Source organism: Dermacentor albipictus, chromosome 7 (genome assembly GCF_038994185.2).
Source record: "Dermacentor albipictus isolate Rhodes 1998 colony chromosome 7, USDA_Dalb.pri_finalv2, whole genome shotgun sequence".
In the NCBI taxonomy this organism is placed as follows: domain Eukaryota; kingdom Metazoa; phylum Arthropoda; class Arachnida; order Ixodida; family Ixodidae; genus Dermacentor; species Dermacentor albipictus.
The window spans coordinates 128,974,192-128,993,033 of NC_091827.1; the positions used below are offsets into that span (position 1 = coordinate 128,974,192).

Below are 18,842 nucleotides of genomic sequence, written 5' to 3' on the forward strand. Positions count from 1 at the left end.
TGCATGCATGTATGCTGACCACAAAATGCCAACCTAAACATTTCAGGGAATCAAATTGAGATAAACAAAATTCTTAGAGCCACAAAAAAAAAATATTCAACAAGGACTCATATTTATTACACTTCACCCAAAGCCATTGGTGGCCTTGTCCTCCGATGCACTTTGGTCGGCAGCATTAATAAGTAACCGTTGGCCTGAACTAGCCTGAACACGTGTATTCAAAATGCTAAATGACAACTGGAAGCACTGAAACTTCTCATACGGGCAACTGATAAGGATGATAACCAAATGGTGCTTTCTGCAATGGGTATATCTCGGGCGCCACAACACAAAAATTGTGGCACCCTTTAGTTATTTATTGCATCGGTTAGGCGGGTGTAACCCTTTATTTGAGAAAAGCTAAACTATAACAGGAAACTAACTATAGCGAGACCTTCATTCACTGATGCACACATAGCATGAAGGCCATGGTGACAGTCTTCACTGTTGCTACTCCACCACTGTCGTTGCGCTACCTTCACGAGCCTAGGAGCCAACATTTATACCAACAGTCACTCCATTGTTAATACAAGATTCAATTTCTTTTGGAACGCTGCTGCACATGGTTTTTTGTAATAGCAAAAATATTTTTTAAAAAATGACACGAAAATGGCCCGCTTCAGCATCCATGGTTTTATACATATAAATGTCACACCATTATATAAAATGCATTGATGCAAATTTTGGAGGAAGTAATGCGACCTATACACTAGAAAATGTCTCTTTAAGATAGTGTAGATCTAGAGGAGTCTCTGTGCAAAATTGAACATTTAAAATACGAATGGAAGCATCATGAAAAGCTTATAAAAATAGCCATTCTTGTTGCCGAAACTGAAAAAAATGGTACCACTACTGTTTGCCAGAAGTGAAAAATGACCTAGAGTGCAGAGCTCTTTGGCATGACCTCCAAGATAAGGCAGCGCCCGTGGCAGCCCACGGCAAGCTGAAAAATCTCGAGGGTGGTGTGCTGAGACTTGGCTGATAGTGGCGACCACTGTACTGCGTTTCATGCAGCGTTGCAGAAGTAGTTGGCAGCAGTCTGCTTGCATCGTGGATGTGTGGTACGAGGTGCACCTAACCAAGGGTTCCTCTATCATGTTTGTAAGATTCATTCAGCGGAAAACCTTTGTTTTTCTTTGCTTGCCTGCGCAATAGCCGACCATATCTGGTCTGTAAGTGTAGCTTGCCTTGTATGCCTGCAGCACCATTTTTCGTCACTTTGTAAATGAACATTACAACTTTTGAGTTGGTGCTGCACCATTGTGATTTGTGTGGGCGTCTGGTTTTTGCAATCAAAAAAAGAAACTGAAACGCAAGGTTTTCTTAATGCCTTCTCTCGGTGAAGTATTCCTCGATGGAGCTGTGTGAGAGAATGGACACGAAATATGAAGCGTTAAACAGTAAGCGCACACAAATTAATGCTTTTCCATCTTCCTATTCCATCTGTTACCACCATGAAAGACAATTACTGCATGACTTTCTGGCATATGTAACATCTCTGTTGCATATTACTCAGTAAAGAAAAGACAAAAATAATGAAAATGGGCTCCACTATATGTGCTGGCTCTAATTCCGAATGTGTGCCTAAAGAATTTAGTGGGTAAAGAAAAAAAATTTCCATCACTGTTGAAAATGAACACAAAAGTTTATTTTTCAGCAATATGCAGTAGATAAACTCTGAGAACTGCTAGACTTTCGCAAATGAGACCAAAAAAAAAGAAACTTAAGCAAGCTGTTCAATACTGCTAAATGTTGAGCTAGACTCATGAGACAAGTTACTTGAACCACCAGTGTTAAAAGGACTGGCAAGATTTGACAATCAATAATCGAATCCCATTTCCAGGCCTCATCTTCAACATGCTCAACATGAGCGCAACAGTTTGTTCACATTTCTTAGGTTACTGTTGCCAGTGCCTTTGGTAAGAGCTGTTCAGCATGCGCGAAACTAAACTCATTGTTGCTTATGGCTGTGCGGCCTTTCACGATACTCCATACATTCTCAGTTGGGTTGAATTCACAGTGGTATTGAGACAGTCTTAATACTTCATTACGGTGTTGAGCAGCAATAGTGTCTGTCTAGCACACAAAGTGCCTGGTTTTGGCGTGCTCACTCTCTTTGAAAGCTCCAATAGTTTGGCACGAACCATACCTGAGCTCCAAGCTAAGCTCTAAAGCTGCAGGGCTGCTAATTGTCTATTTTTCTTATTAGCAGCCTTTAAATAGTACCTAAACAGACTATGTGAGCTCATGGCAGTGAGCGGTGGTGGTGCGGATATGGCAGATGTACACGACTGCTGATCTCTCAGTTGTGACTAGACCTGCAAACACAAGTGCACTGCTCGCTCAACATTTGCTGGTGGATGGGTGTCTCTCAGCATGCTTTCTCATTGTTGCACCTGTGATTTGAGCGCTTGCATGAATGCCGATGTGTTGCTGTCGGGCGCTCGAACACGTACTCGGAACACGAGCAATGGCTATCCAGTATAGAGTGCTGTGCAGAGGAAGGCACAACATATCTTTTATGTCACAGGGCGCACGCATGCACTGCGCCACACTGCTTACTTACCCGTCACTTACCCATGCAAGATATGCGTCTCGAATAATGTGGGAATGCAATGCTGCGACAGTGAAACAGGCAAAACGTTACGTGCACTTTGCACTGAGCCTCGGCTGCCTCGAAACCTTTACAGCAGACGGTGGTAGTTGTCTGCTCTGTCTGAGGTAGCCAAGGTGTCCTTTAGCTTGGTCACCTCCATGCAGTGAGGCTTTGCTCGTTGAACGCAGACAGCCAGATACAGGGGACCGGCTTGACTAGGGAAAAGAATGTTTCGCACTAAAAACACATCACGGGCACATCACAGTGGGGCTGCAGCACACGAAGCAGCTAGTGGTATACTCGCTCCGTGGCTATGTGCTAGGTGTGCAGGACTTGTTCAGTGATGCACAGGAATGGTACAAGCAAGGAAGTCGTATGTCACTTTCGGCGAGGTGTAATGGTGGCGTCTTTTTTTTTTTCGTTTCGGTATGAAATGCATTGATTTTTGTAAGTGTTTTATGTCGCATGCACTCGCATTTAAAAACAAAGAATTTTGCGCAGGGGCTACTGTGTGTCTAAATTATCTGAAAGTGAGCTTCTTACGCAGTCGAAAATTTCGTGGCAGTTGGCCTTTAAAAGCTGCTGAAGTTAGGAAATTTCCAGATGCAAGCTGAAATCGGTTAACGCAAAACAAGTGGAGGTCGCTGAGAGAGGCCTTTCTCCTGCAGTGGACATAAAAATAGGCTAATGATTATGTTGAGCGAAAATACTGTGTAATTTGTAGCCCTGTGGCTTTGTCAAGGTTAATTTAGGGTATATGTACGACTCACTCATAACAAGTTTAGACCTAGTGAAATTTTGGTTGCCTCTAAGGGCATGCACGGCATATATCTTGTGCAGAACCTGAAGCACCAGAAGAGCCGCCGCGAGCAGTTCGGCAGCCAGGGTGTGAGTGCAGCGCTGCCCCCGTCGGCCATGGGAGGCGGATCGGTCCTTCTGGCAGACGAGTATGCCTCACGGCAGCAGGGGGCAGGCGGCGGAGACTTCCTCACCATCAACATGGACGAGGGGCCCCGGCATCGGCAGCAGCAGCAGCAGCAGCAGCAGCAGCTGCTGCTCGATGAGCAGGTGGGAGACATTTGCCCGGATGAATGTGTATCTTGCTGTATATTATTAATAATATTGTAAACTTACATAAACACCGCACAGAGAAGGAGAAGCACTCTAGCACTTGTCTCCTGAAAGGGACACCTGCTTCAAGAGCAAGGCACGTCACAGCGCACTATGACGAGTTGGTTCTGGTCATCTACAAATAATGGGCACAGACAGCAAGCTCATCACTATCTCTTCTCCTGTCTTGTTTCAAGTCTAGTCTAGTACACTCACAAGTCTTTATTAATGGCTGTTCTCTCTATCTCCTATATTTTTATCTTTTTATAATTTCAGAGTGTCTGCACCAGGAAACATTGCCATTGCTATCTTTGTCTGTCAAAAATTTGCTACTGCCTTGCATGACAAGCTTGGTATAATGTTAAAGAGTTCGTTTAAAGAGGTAGGCACAGTGCAGAAAAAGAATGCAGAGAATTGCTGATTTGAAAGGTGGCACAAAAGTTTAGGACACGTGAGCATGCAGAAACCCCCTCAAAGACGACCTCAGTTCGTCACAAGTGATCTACTCTTTCTGGCTTATGATGAGCTGACATCGTTGTCCTTGTCATGGGTATATTGCTAATTTAATAGCTCAGGACCAACAGAGGCCTTCAAATGGTATGTTTCTTTTTGCAATGTAAATAGCACCAGCTGTGTATTGCCTGCACTTCTATTGAGTAATCTTTTTTATGTTAAATGGCAGCAAGTAATTATGTGCAGGGGTTGCCATGTTTGCACAAGAAAAATATTTGCTATATTGGTATTGTTGTACCATAAAAAATCAACCCTTAGTAAGGGGTTAATCAGGGCATCTCAACAGGTAACAGTGGAAGCATGGCCATTTTTTATGAAGGATAATCAAAGGGTGTTTTACATATGTGTGCTTCCACAGTTACTGATAAGGTACATCTCAGCTGTGACTTGCACTTCTTTATTCCTGTGTCTAACTAAAACTCCAATTTCTTTACTTGGAGTGCAGGCATATTAGCTATTGAAATACAGTCAAACCTCAATATAACCAAGTTGTACTTTCAGGGACAAACTTCGCTAAATTGCAAATTTCGTTAATTTGATGTTTTAATCTTTCAGCAGTGAAAATTATTTCGCAAACATCCTGAACATTTCTGGTGGACAGTATCTTGTCAGTAAGCATTGTCAGTAAGTAAGTAAGCACCGGGAGCAATGCATCGGCTTGGCTCACGGCGTCCGAGATTTGCAAGTGGTATGCGTCACATAAAGCCGTAAATCTTGGATGCCATGGTTGACCGTGCTTAGTGCCTGCAGCCATCATCAGGTGGCACCTACAAATTGTAAAGGAAAGTGTAAAAAGATACAAATATTCATCGTCCTTGAGAAAAGTATCAGTTCCGCCCAAAAGTCAGCGCATTGATAGTTATATCGAAGCACACATGAAGTAAGGATTGTAGCTTTGTTCGCCCAATAAGTTACAGTGAGAATCCACTGACAAATTGAATTAACAAGCATTGTGTCACGTGCACAAAGGCAAATGTGAACAGATTCACTCAATTCACTAAAACACTAAAATTCACTAAAAAACATTCTTAAGATCCATGTTTTCTTTTTCAAGGCTGTTCAGTAATACCGATATTCGGCACAGTAGTCTGTCCTTTCCATGATTAGTTCGTGAAAAAGGCACGGCCCAAGTTTCTCGCTCCCGAAATGCGTTTTTGAGGTGGTGAGGTTTGCTTAGATTACAAAGATCAGTAAATCCTGTGTGGCCATGTGGCTTTATATTTCATAGCAAGATTAAACTGATAATTGTAATGAAATGGCACAACAAGAAACTTATAAAAGAATGTATTTGTATTACAAGACTGCAGTAAGAAATATAGCAACATGGCGCCATGCTTTTTTTTGTTTCGTAAAAGAGATAACGTCTGAATATTTTTTTTTGTCCCCCATACAAGACAATAATTTGACGTAGTAGTTCTGCGGAAACCCGCAAGGTGGAGAGAAGTAATCAATAAAGGGAAAATTAGACATCCACCCGTTCATAGTAATTGCTACGAAGGAAACCCATACGGGTTCCTCGAAAGAAAAGCCTCAGAGTTGAAGAAAAATTTGTCCTGGTCCGGGACTCGAACCCGGGACCACCGCCTTTCCGGGGCAGCCGCTCTACCATCTGAGCTAACCAGGCGGCTAGCAGATGGCAGGGCGAAGTCGAATTTGTCAACAACAAACAAAGCAAAGGCAAGTGTTTGACGTAGTAGTTCTGCGGAAACCCGCAAGGTGGAGAGAAGTAATCAATAAAGGGAAAATCAGACATCCAACCGTTCATAGCAATTGCTATGAACGGGTGGATGTCTGATTTTCCCTTTATTTGCTGATTTGCACCAGAAGCAAAGAAGAATACATTTCATTACTGCTACTGTGCGTGGTTGAGTTCTGTGCCACCAGGTGGCTGCACCAAGCAGACCATTCACATTTGCGCTTCTGCTCATCCCGTGAAATGACATTGTCAAACATCCAGGCCCTGTCCCCATGTGCTTTCATTTACCCTAATACCAGACTCGCGAGACGCTATTGCGTTAGTAATCTTCCGGTGTAAAGTGACGGCCTCAAACATGCAAATCCTGGCGCCAATTGGATAGCAGCAGTCCGATGCTGCAGCCAGTCCGCTTGTCTGCTGCCTTGCAGAGGGACACGACGTCGCAGCTTGACATATTGCCAGTCACTACGTTTTCAGTCCACAATGCAACAAAGTCGAATCATAGTGCTCGTGAAAAGACTGAGACCAGCTCTGACTGCGGAGCTCTCGTCAAAATGGAGAACGTTGAAACAAAGGCAGATGATGCTTGCTGTGTGCTGGTAGTGCTTTAGTGTAGTGAGAAATTATTCTTGTGCATTCTCTTTCTGTTACTTTCTCTTTATAGAAACAGATTAACTAACATTCCAACTATTACAAACATCATTTGTTCACCATAAAAGTGGAAAAATTATTGATGACGCGCTCTGGTGAGCCAGTTTGATAGCTCGCTCTACTGACGTCAATTGGGTGATTTACGTCGTATGGGTAGGAGCGGCTGAAAATTCTGCCGAGCAGTGTTCTGCTATCGGCAGCAATGTACATTTTAATAAATTACACACTTTACGCAGAGCACTTAGATGCATCAATTAGTGATCAAAAAGACCTACTCTAACAACTCAGTACATTTGTACAGGATCGTCAGAACCGTTTCAGGGTCCCTTTAATGAGTTCTGACACACTTGCTTTCTCAGCTTCTCAATTTCTTGCAGAAGAGGCTCTTGTGCTGCTTTTAGGTAGGCATTTTCTTTTCTAAATGCTTCACATTCTGCTTTCAAAGCCTCATGCTGTTCACTAGTGAATTGTACACTTTGCCCGAGTTGTCAAAGTTCCTTAGGAACTCAATTTTGACATCTGCTATTTCCTGTTTAAGTTCATTCTCGATGTTGAATAACAGCAGAAACACAGGGCAAACACGCAAAAGTACGAGCACCTCAGGCAACAGTTGGCAGCAGAGCAGAAAAGCAGACAATAAGCAATAAAAAAATTAAAAATTTCCAACCTGCAGAATAGATGAAAGGTAAGTTTCAGCTCCTGTTGCTGTCTCTGCTGCCAAATGATGGCGAAGGGCCAGCAATGCTCCTTATAAAGGGCTTGCAGAGCAACCGACGTAGCGTAGATCCACGTGGCTCCCGCAATCAGTCGTAGGCAGTCCAGGCAGGCAGCGATGCAGCGCTGGGTGTGTTGGTGCGGTTGCACTCAAGGTACGATGCAATCGCCCACCGTCTTCCGCAAAGTCATTGAGTATCTGCAGAATCTGCAGAATAGATTAAAGGTGAGTGTCGCCTCGTGTTACTGCTTCTGCTGCCAATCCTCTTCTGACTATTTTTAAATGGCTGACTTTCCGAACGATGGCTGCCCCATATTGTAATAACAGTGTTAAAAGGTGATATGTAGCAACTGGGTATTGCTGTTGTATATGTGCAGGATGCGTACATCCAAAGTCGTGCTGACACCATGGCAAGCATTGAGAGTACCATTGTGGAGCTGGGCTCCATCTTCCAGCAGCTGGCGCACATGGTCAAGGAGCAAGAGGAGATGGTGCAAAGGTGCGTGTTACAACTGCAGACAAGGCTGGCACTAAAGTGTGTGCTCACCAGGGGGTAAAGCATGTGCCAGTGTGTTTGCAGGGATGTCACATCCAGAAATGTTTGTTCTCAGCAGTTTGTCTGAGCTGAACTGTTTCTGTGATGTCTGTCTCCACCAGCGATAATGGAACACCAGAGACAGATATTGATTTACGCATTATTGCAGAAGGAATTACAGAAGGAAAAGAGACTGGTGTCATAGCCAAAACCACGCCATGCCGTGCATGGCACATATCACATTTGAAAATTTTGTGAAATGCCATGAAATGTGAAATCAGTAGCAAACATTTTGCAAATAGAGCGGCAAGCATTAAATACAGAATTCATCCAAAATGTCATCCTGAAGGTAGTAAAAATGGGAAGGCAGAGGCTGGCAGTAAAACAAGTACCGTAAGACTAGTGAATGGTGGAACGTATAGAGACACCTCAGAGACTTGGGCGAACAAGTCGCAGACAAAAACCAGCCAGGTTTGTTCACACAGTGTGCAGAAGTGAAAATTCTGCACCACTTGAGCTACCCTGCGCCAAACATTCAAGCTGTGCAAGCCTGCTCTAAAACACAATTTTGAATGCTGTTGCTAAATTTACTGCAATTTGTGCATGCAGTGCCAACCACACAGCAATAGCCGTGCATTGGCTAATGTTTAGGCTTGTAATCCAAGCTGCAGTGTTTTTGGAGTGACCCGCCGTGGTTGCTCAGTGGCTATGGTGTTAGGCTGCTGAGCACGAGGTTGCGGGATCGAATCTTGGCCACGGCGGCCACATTTCAATGGCGGCGAAATGCGAAAACATGTGTACTTAGATTTAGGTGCACGTTAAAAACCCCAGGTGGTTGAAATTTCCGGAGTCGTTCATTACGGTGTGCCTCATAATCAGAAAGTGGTTTTGGCACGTAAAACCCCATAATTTTTTTTTTTCTTTGGAGCGTGCAAGCTTGGAGGCATGTTGTAACTCGGCTGCAGGGAAAAAATGTATTGTTCTTATGCTATACAATGCATTACATATAAGTCTTATGAGTTTGCATACCATGTGTACCAGCTCTAGGTGACTCGAGCAGGCAGTCTTTCTATTATGAGACAGTTGGGAAGAAGAGCCACGTTGTCAGCTGAGTGAATAAATAATAGGGTCTATTTAAGCATGGCGAACAGCATGTGTAATTTTCCAAACCTATTGTGCATGTGCACCATGTCTAGTTGCCATTATGACTGTCCGTCACGATGACATGTGAATTGCTCTCGTGCAACGTTTTAACCACAAATATCCCATGGTAACTGTGAGCGTCACTCAAATCTGCCTACTCCATTTCCTGCATGACCACCCCAAATCAGACCTCTACAGCCACAGAATGCTAGCCAGGGGTATAAAGTTTCAGTTTTGGTCATAATGTTAGTTAGTCGTAGTCACCGATTGGTGGTCATAAAAAAATTGTGAAAATGCGGACAGAAGCTGTGATAGCAACAATTATTGTTTTCCCTGTGTGCTCGTATAAGCGCTTGTTTGTGGGCTGTGTAGGGACCTTGCGAAAACGCCTTTGAGCGAGGCTGCTGCTCTGTACTTGATTCCCATTTGACGTAGGGATAAATAGTGCATCTCTGGGACTAAGAAGTGTGTCAGCATAGTAACACATGCAGACCCACCCGTCTACTTAGCGAATAAGACTTGCAGCATTCGGAAACAGTGGTGTACACATGTTCGCACTGCACTGTGTCGCCACTTGGGTGTGTGCCATGCAAAGTGAAGAATAGGTGATTAAAAATCGCTAAGGCCAGAACCGAACTGCGAAAGCACTTTCCTTTGTCCTAACTGCTAATATTGTCACTTGGTGGTGACGTTGAATAACACAGTAGCAATACTGTGAAGACAAAACTAACTTTTATTGGGCGAACCTGTGCCCACAAAACAGGCTACACTTATAGCACAACGATAGCGGCGAACACGCTCGGCGATCGTCGAAAATCTGATCAGCGGGTCAAGTGCGTCGGCTTTTATACAGCAATCATCGAATGTTCGAGATTAAACGTTGGGACCCGCATGCCTTCTAAAATGTTCTACACCATTCGTGTCAAGCGATGAAATCAGATAACACAATGTTCGGCGACAACAGACAGCGGATAGAAGCATCGATAACTTTCCAGAAACTTCGGATACATGCAGGCGCGTCCCGCGCTGTGCGATAACATTTGTTTGGCGGCAAAACTTGTCGCCCAATAAGGACAAGTACACGTGTCAATACCCCCACCCCCCTCTTAAAAAGCATCGACCCGATGCTGCAAACAAATGAAAGTAATAAGTAAGCACTCATAGCAAAGAAAAAAGCAAAATAAGGAAAGTTCGTTAGCGTCCGTAAAATGGTTTAAGACGCACCACGTGGACCACTTCAGGTCGTGCGCGACGTCGCTGTGAATGCGAAATGCCGTCTGGCACGACCTCATAGTCCAGTGCGCCAATACGTCGGATGACCTTGTAGGGTCCGAAATAGCGTCGCAATAGTTTCTCACTCAGTCCCCGTCGGCGTATCGGGGTCCATACCCAAACACGGTCGCCGGGCTGGTACTCGACGAAGCGTTGTCGGAGGTTGTAGTGTCGGCTGTCGGTCCTCTGCTGGTTCTTGATTCGCAGGCGGGTGAGCTGTCGGGCTTCTTCGGCGCACTGGAGATAGGTAGCGACGTCAAGATTCTCTTCGTCCGTTACGTGCGGCAGCATGGCGTCGAGCATCGTCGTCGGGTTCCTGCCGTAAACCAACTTGAACGGCGTGATCTGTGTTGTTTCTTGCACCGCCGTGCTGTAAGTGAATGTTACGTACGGCAGGACGGCATCCCAGGTCTTGTGTTCGACGTCGACGTACATTGCTAGCATGTCGGCGAGGGTCTTATTCAGCCGCTCCCTAAGACCATTCGTCTGTGGGTGGTAGGCAGTTGTCCTCCTGTGCCTTGTCTGACTGTATTGCAGAATGGCTTGGGTGAGCTCCGCTGTAAAGGCCGTTCCTCTGTCGGTGATGAGGACTTCTGGGGCGCCATGTCGCAGCAGGATGTTTTCGACAAAGAATTTCGCTACTTCGGCGGCGCTACCTTTCGGCAGTGCTTTAGTTTCAGCGAAGCGGGTGAGCTAGTCCGTCGCCACAACGATCCACTTATTTCCGGTTGTTGATGTTGGAAAGGGTCCCAACAAGTCCATCCCGATCTGCTGGAATGGTCGGCAAGGAGGCTCGATTGGCTGTAGTAATCCGGCTGGTCTTGTCGGTGGTGTCTTGCGTCGCTGACAGTCTCGGCATGTTCTGACATAACAGGCAACGTCGGCGGTCAGGCGCGGCCAATAATACCTTTCCTGTATCCTTGACAGCGTCCAAGAGAATCCAAGGTGCCCAGCGGTTGGATTGTCGTGTAGGGCGCGCAATACTTCTGGACGCAGTCCTGACGGGACAACAAGAACATAGTTGGCGCACACTGGTGAGAAGTTCTTCTTTACGAGTAGGTTGTTTTGAAGCGAGAACGAAGATAATCCTCGCTTAAATGCCCTAGGGACAACATCGGTGTGCCCTTCCAAATACTCGATGAGGTTTTTCAACTCCGGGTCTGCTCGCTGCTGTTCAGCGAAGTCTTCTGCGCTTAAAATGCCGAGGAAGGCGTCGTCATCTTCGTCATCTTGCGGCGGCGGGTCAATGGGGGCGCGTGATAGGCAATTGGCATCGGAGTGTTTTCGTCCGGACTTATAGGTTACAGTGATATCATATTCTTGCAGTCTTAGGCTCCACCGCGCCAGCCGTCCTGAAGGATCCTTTAAATTCGCTAGCCAACACAAAGCGTGATGGTCGCTGACGACTTTGAATGGCCTGCCATATAGGTACGGGCGAAATTTCGCTGTAGCCCAAACGATGGCGAGACATTCCTTTTCGGTTGTAGAATAATTGCCTTCCGCTTTTGACAACGACTGACTAGCGTAAGCTATCACGTGTTCATGACCATCTTTTCTCTGGACTAGCACGGCACCGAGGCCTAGGCTGCTGGCGTCAGTGTGGATTTCGGTATCGGCGTGCTCATCGAAGTGCGCAAGTACGGGCGGCGACTGCATGCGTCGTTTGAGTTGTTGAAATGCGTCGGCCTGCGGCGTTTCCCACTTGAACTCGACGTCAGATTTAGTTAGCTGTGTCAGCGGCTCAGCGATACGTGAAAAGTTCTTGACAAATCGCCTGTAGTAGGCACACATGCCAAGAAATCTACGCACTGCCTTCTTGTCGATGGGCTGCGGGAACTTTGCAATGGCAGCTGTCTTCTGTGGGTCGGGGCGAACTCCAGACTTGCTGATGACGTGGCCTAGGAATAGAAGCTCATCGTAAGCGAAGCGGCACTTTTCTGGCTTCAGAGTGAGCCCTGATGACTTGATGGCCTCTAGTACTGTCGCAAGCCGCCTGAGGTGATCGTCGAAATTTTCGGTGAAGACGACGATGTCATCCAAGTAAACAAGACAGGTCTGCCACTTCAATCCTGCTAACACCGTGTCCATGATGCGCTGGAATGTTGCAGGCGCCGAGCAGAGTACGAATGGCATGACCTTGAACTCGTAGAGGCCGTCTGGCATGATGAAGGCGGTTTTTTCGTGATCTCTCTCGTCGACTTCTATTTGCCAGTAGCCAGACTTGAGATCCATCGACGAGAAGTATTTTGCGTTGCAGAGCCGATCTAATGCGTCGTCTATCCGTGGTAGGGGGTATACATCCTTCTTTGTGATTTTGTTCAGTCGACGATACTCGACGCAGAAACCTAAGGTGCCGTCCTTTTTCTTCACCAAGACAACAGGGGATGCCCACGGGCTTTTCGACGGCTGGATGTTGTCGTCGTGCAGCATCTCGTCGACTTGATGTCTTATAGCTTCACGTTCTCGCGGCAAAACTCGGTAAGGGCTCTGGCGGAGTGGTCGAGCGCTTTCCTCGATTATTATGCGATGCTTGGCGACTGGTGTTTGTGGAATCCTCGAAGATGTCGAAAAGCAGCCTTTGTATCGTTGGAGCAGACTTTTGAGCTGCTGTTGCTTAATCACGGAGAGACTTCGGTTAATATCGTAGTCTGGTTCGGGAACCATGGTCGTCAGGGTAGATGCGGCGGAATCCAAGAGGACAAACGCATTACTGGTTTCCAGAATTTCTTCGATGTACGCGATCGTCGTGCCCTTGTTGATGTGCTTGAACTCCTGGCTGAAGTTTGTCAGCAACACTTCAGTTTTCCCTCCATGCAGTCGAGCGATCCCTCTTGCGACGCAAATTTCATGGTCTAGCAGTAGACGTTGGTCACCCTCGATGACGCCTTCTACGTCGGCAGGCATTTTGGTGCCTACAGAAATGACAATGCTGGAGCGAGGCAGGATGCTGACTTGACTTTCGAGCACACTTAAGGCACGGTGACTACTAGAGCTCTCCGGTGGTATCGCTCGATCTTCCGACAGCGTTATGGACTTCGACTTCAGGTCAATGATTGCGCCGTGTTGGTTCAGGAAGTCCATGCCGAGAATGACGTCTCGCGAACACTGTTGCAGGATAACGAAGGTGGCAGGGTAAGTCCGGTCATGAATGGTAATTCTTGCCGTGCAGATTCCAGTTGGCGTAATGAGGTGTCCTCCAGTGATCCGAATTTGGGGACCCTCCCATGCAGTCTTAACCTTCTTTAACTGGGCGGCGATGTGTCCACTCATTACAGAGTAATGGGCCCCTGTGTCGACTAAGGCAGTGACTGCGTGGCCGTCTAGAAGTACGTCGAGGTCGGTGGTTCTTTGTCTGGCGTTGCAGTTGGGTCTTGGCGTCGGATCACGGCTACGTCGTGTTGAACTGAAGCTAGAACGTTGCGTCGTCAAGTCGTCTTTCGTCGGTGTAGTCTTGGCTTCGCGACGTTTTCGGGACGGCGGCGTGTCGTCATTAGGTCGTCGATATGGTTTCTTCGTCGTGTTCGTCGACGGCGGAGGATCTTCGTCAGTTCGACGAACAGCAACCGCACCTCCATCGGTTGCTGCTTTTAGTTTTCCGGATATGGGCTCGCAGAGCGGCCCCGGGCTGGGCAGGTGTATGGTCGGCGCTGCGGCGACAGGTAGCGGCCCGGTGACGGCGAACGGGACGGTCATCGAGGGCTCCATTGAGTAGCGGCGTGGTAGTCGGCGATGTCACGTGGGCGCTCTCCAAGCTTTGGACGCGGCGGTTGACGGCGAACCCTCTCAGTCCCATGTCGCGGTATGGGCATCGGCGATACACATGGCCGGCTTCTCCGCAGTGATAGCAGAGCGGCCGGTGGTCGGGGGCTCGGCAATTGTCTGTCTTTCTGGGGTAGCTGCGCTGGGCGACGGGTGGGCGTGACAGCGGGCGACGGCGGCGTAGGTCATCGCTTCTGGCTGGGGCTGCGATGATTGTGGTTGTAACTCGGGAACTCCGAGCGATCGCTGAACTTCTTCTTTCCCGATGTCGCCGATCGAAGCCACTTGGGGCTGCGACGAAGGCAGGACCTTGCGCAGTTCTTCGCGCACAATGGCCCTGATGGTCTCCTGAAGGTCGCCGGAATCCAGTCCTTGGATGGCGTACTGCGGCGTGAACCCCTGGTGGTTATATTGCCGGGTGCGCATCTCCAGAGTTTTCTCGATCGTCGATGCCTCTGCAGAAAACTCAGCTACGGTCTTCGGCGGGTGACGAATAAGTCCTGCGAAAAGTTCTTGCTTGACGCCCCGCATCAGGAAGCGGACTTTTTCTCCTCTGACATTTCCGGGTCGGCGTGCCGGAAAAGACGGGCCATCTCCTCCGTGAAGATCACGATCGTCTCGTTTGGCAGCTGCACTCTGGTTTCTAGTAGTGATTGGGCTCGCTCTTTTCGTACGACGCTTGTAAACGTTCGTAAGAAGCTGCTTCGGAACAGGTCCCATGTCGTTAAAGTGGCTTCTCAATTCTCGAACCAGGTCCTGGCGGCGTCTTCCAGTGCGAAATAGACATGCCGCAGCTTGTCGTCGCTGTCCCAACTGTTAAATGTAGCGACCCTCTCATACGTCTCGAGCCAGGTTTCCGGGTCCTCGAATGTTGATCCGCGGAACGTCGGAGGGTCCCTGGGCTGCTGCAGCATGATGGGGGACGCTGGGACTGCCATTGGGGTTGCCTTGTCCACAATCTTTTTGGTCTTCTCAGGTAGAAGTCCGTGCTCCGGGGGCAGTCCTTGCAGTCGGCGGCTAGCACGCTGGTCTTGGGCGACGTTGGTTTTGTCGCCGGGCTTCGGGCTAAGATCGCAGCTTTGCGGGGGCGTTCGGTACATGAACGCACAAGCACCTCCACCAGATGTCACGTGGTGGTGACGTTGAATAACACAGTAGCAATACTGTGAACGACAAAACTAACTTTTATTGGGCAAACCTGTGCCCACAAAACAGGCTACACTTATAGCACAACGATAGCGGCGAACACGCTCGGCGATCATCGAAAATCTGATCAGCGGGTCAAGCGCGTCGGCTTTTATACAGCAATCATCGAATGTTCGAGATTAAACGTTGGGACCCGCATGCCTTCTAAAATGCTCTACACCATTCGTGTCAAGCGATGAAATCAGATAACACAACGTTCGGCGACAACAGACAGCGGATAGAAGCATCGATAACTTTCCAGAAACTTCGGATACATGCAGGCGCGTCCCGCGCTGTGCGATAACATTTGTTCGGCGGCAAAACTTGTCGCCCGATAAAGACAAGTACACGTGTCAATATTTAAGTTCGGGTCCACTGGTAGCACGCCCGGCACTGGAACTTGACAGCACTAGGTCTAACTTTCGCTGAGCAAGATTGACATAGGCTAAAACTTCATGTGCATGACTTTAAAGGCTGGATTTTGTGCATTTTAACTTCAAAGGCATGTTTCAACTCATTTTGAGTCCAAATAATTATACTCGCTCCACTCTGGCCCGCCGTAGCTTCCTTGAACAGCGTTCTGTGTGTGCCGCTCCTCCAGTCTTGCATCAGCCTCACGTTCCTGTCACGGCAAGCTGAATGTGGCATTAGTCGGTGCTGTTCTCAGCGCGTAGGCGTACGGGTCCAAAGCATGGTCTGATAATTCCCAACTACGCTGGACCTGCTGCTCCGTGAACGATGCCGACACGTCGACTCTAGATGAGTGGGTAGTGATCTAGCCACCATTCCACGCTCAGCGAGGCTCGAGTGACAGCACCACGGGTGGAGGCGGACGGTATGCTCGCGCCATGAAGATGTCCCCCTGGGTGCACTTCGCCTCGGCGGCAAGTTCGTCTAGGTCTCTCAACCTACATCCTCTGAAGTGGGGTGCGCCTGTCGTGTGACGTGCTCAACTTTCTCTGCATCGGTGGTGAGAAGGTTTGCGAGACAATAAAATTCGTCCATCGCTCAAGCATATTCCAGCAGGGACTCGTCCGGATGCTGGATACGAAGCTCCAGCTCTCTCCTCAAACGCCACTCATAATTGGCCGGAAGAAATTCCTCGCGGAAGTTCACGCGGAACTCTTCTACCGTGCGGCATCGGTGTCCGGTCAGTCGGAACCATCGGGCCGCCTGGTCAGTCAGTGAAACCAGGGTCACGCGCGCGACTAGTTCGGCGTCTGAAAGCCCGGTTGCCTGCTGGTAATACAGCAGACGGTCGAGGTACTCACTTGCACTCGTGCGATCGTGGTACCCACTGTAGGTAGGCATGTCTACCTTAGTCCGTAGTCGCTTGCTCTGCGATGAGGCCTGCATTGTGCCTTGCAGGGCGCCGGCTAAGCTCTGCATGATTTGCAACGCGTTTTGCAACATTGCCTCACTCGACGGCAAACTCTCACCCAAAGGGCCGGATGCCTCCGCCATCCGGGTCGAGTTATTTAGTGGCATGTGTGCCTCTATGTCCGCGTTGCGAAGCGGCGAGGGGCTCGACGTGGTACGCCTCGTATCAGGGTTAACCTCTGCCCACGTGGCATTTGCGCCAGCCTGACTGTTACGCGTGAAACACTCAAAACCAAAGTTGCTGGTTTGTTCAGCAGCTGCCGCTGCGTTATTAATAGGCTGCTGACTTTGCGTCGCTACATTTGACAACATGAACAAATTTGAGAGGTCAGACAAGCTAGTCGGCATTGTTTGCTGAAACGTGGGTAGTCCTAGCACCAGTTCTACCAAATCGACACGTGGCTTGGTGCTGCGGAACGGGAGCGCCTGCGCAGAGGACGGCATTCTAGGCCACGGACAGTATATAAGCCGGGATCTTTCTGCTCTGACCACAGTTTGGCAGCAGTGCTCGCAGGATTCACATCAGTAACAAGCATTCTCTGTACGCAGGTGAGGATTCATTCCTTCATTTTAATTATACTGTTGCTAGCACTGCTGCCAAACACCATCGACCCTTTTTTTGTCTCGTTATTGCTGTTTTGTTGAAAGATGACTAAGGAGCTAGAAGTCTTTCAGCGAGAAATACGAAAGGAACTTCGGGAATTTAAGAAAAGTGTGGACTATTGCAGTTCAGTCTGTGATGACATTAAGCCGCTCACGGAAGAGATAAAGTCGTTGCGAAAAGAACTCGCAGAAGCACGGAAAGCTAACGATATTCTCGCGATGGAAACAAAGACATTACGCATGAAAGTTGAAGACTTGGAGGCGTATACCAGAGCAAACAACCTTGAAATCAAGGGTGTGCCTAATCAAGGTGATCCTTCTGAAGTAGTCCAGAAAATTTGCGCTGCAGTTGGGGAACCCATAACTTCCACAGATATTGATATTTGTCACAGAATGGGAACTAAGCACCCCGAGGTGAAGAATATCATAGTACGCTTTGTTCGCCGAGAAAAGCAAAATGCTATTTTCACTAAAGCCAAGAGAGCGCGTCTTTCTGCTAACCAAATTGGCTTCCAGTCCACCGATCCTATATTTGTTAATGAAAACCTAACTCAGCTTGGGAAACAACTTCTGGGTGCTGCTATAGCTAAGAAGCGTGATGTTGGATGGAAGTACGTATGGACAAATAATGGCAAAGTTCTTGCCAGGAAAACAGAATCATCGGAGGTGCTGCGAATCGCTGAACGCAGTGATTTGGACAAAATGTGTCACTAAGTACCCAACTGGCACTTTTAAATGACTCAATCTGCTACGAAATGGCTCTATTTGACAGTTGTCATTACTATGATGCGGACAGTTTTAACAAAGCGGCCGAACATATTGGAAAGCATTTCAGTGCTTTTCATCTAAATGTGCGCAGTATGAAAAACAAAACTTCTGATCTCAGCACGTTCCTTGATTCCTTAGCTATAAAATTTTGTTATACTGCTTTCCGAAACATGGCTGACTCCGAATGACACTCCTTCACAACTAGACTATTACACATACAATGGTGTTACCAGGACTGCAAATCGTGGGGGAGGATTAGCCTTGTATGTGAAAGATTGTCTTACGCATGATGTCATTGATGATCTAACGTTCGTGACCACTAGCCTCGAATGTATTACAATACGATTACCAAATATTGCAGTTACTGCAGTGTATCAGCCACCCACGAGCAGAAAGTCTGAATTTCTTGATACCTTTGAAAGCCTTATATGTAAGTTAAACTTATTGCACGTGCCTTTTTTTCTGATGGGTGACATAAATGTCAACATAATAAGCGATGACGCAGCCACCATGCAGGTTGAAACTATTCTGTGTACATATCATTGCTCGAACACCATTAGACTGCCCAGCCGAATCACTCATCATAGTGCCACACTGCTGGACGTTTGCATAACAAACGCGCCAACAAATAAGATTGCTTCAGGCCTATTTTCACTCGATCTCAGTGACCACTTACCAGTCTTCGCTCTTTTCTCTACTGCACCTAACAAACCTAACTGCACCGATAAAACAACGTATCGAGTCATAAATCAGCTCACACTTTAGAAATTTCGCTCGGAACTAGCGCTTACGAACTGGTCTTTCGTATACGCAGAACAGGATTCTTATCGCGCATATAGCGTTTTCTTTCGCTATCTCAAAGCATGTTACGATAGCA

The 18,842-nt window shown here is 47.5% G+C and overlaps 1 protein-coding gene and 1 non-coding gene across 3 annotated transcripts in view; one reads left to right on the forward strand and one right to left on the reverse strand.

Annotated features, from left to right (window-relative positions):
* The window catches only part of Syx5 (syntaxin 5), a 292,245-nt gene that overhangs the window by 256,946 nt on the left and 16,457 nt on the right, over positions 1-18,842 (forward strand). For both annotated transcript variants that reach the window (XM_065424230.2, XM_065424229.2), the window contains exons 9-10: positions 3,476-3,703; positions 7,698-7,819. In XM_065424230.2, coding sequence (XP_065280302.2) covers positions 3,476-3,703; positions 7,698-7,819 — 350 coding nt within the window. The remainder of the gene's footprint in view (positions 1-3,475; positions 3,704-7,697; positions 7,820-18,842) is intronic.
* Positions 5,808-5,882, reverse strand: TRNAS-GGA (transfer RNA serine (anticodon GGA)). The gene has a single exon. It is a non-coding gene; the product is annotated as a tRNA-Ser (tRNA).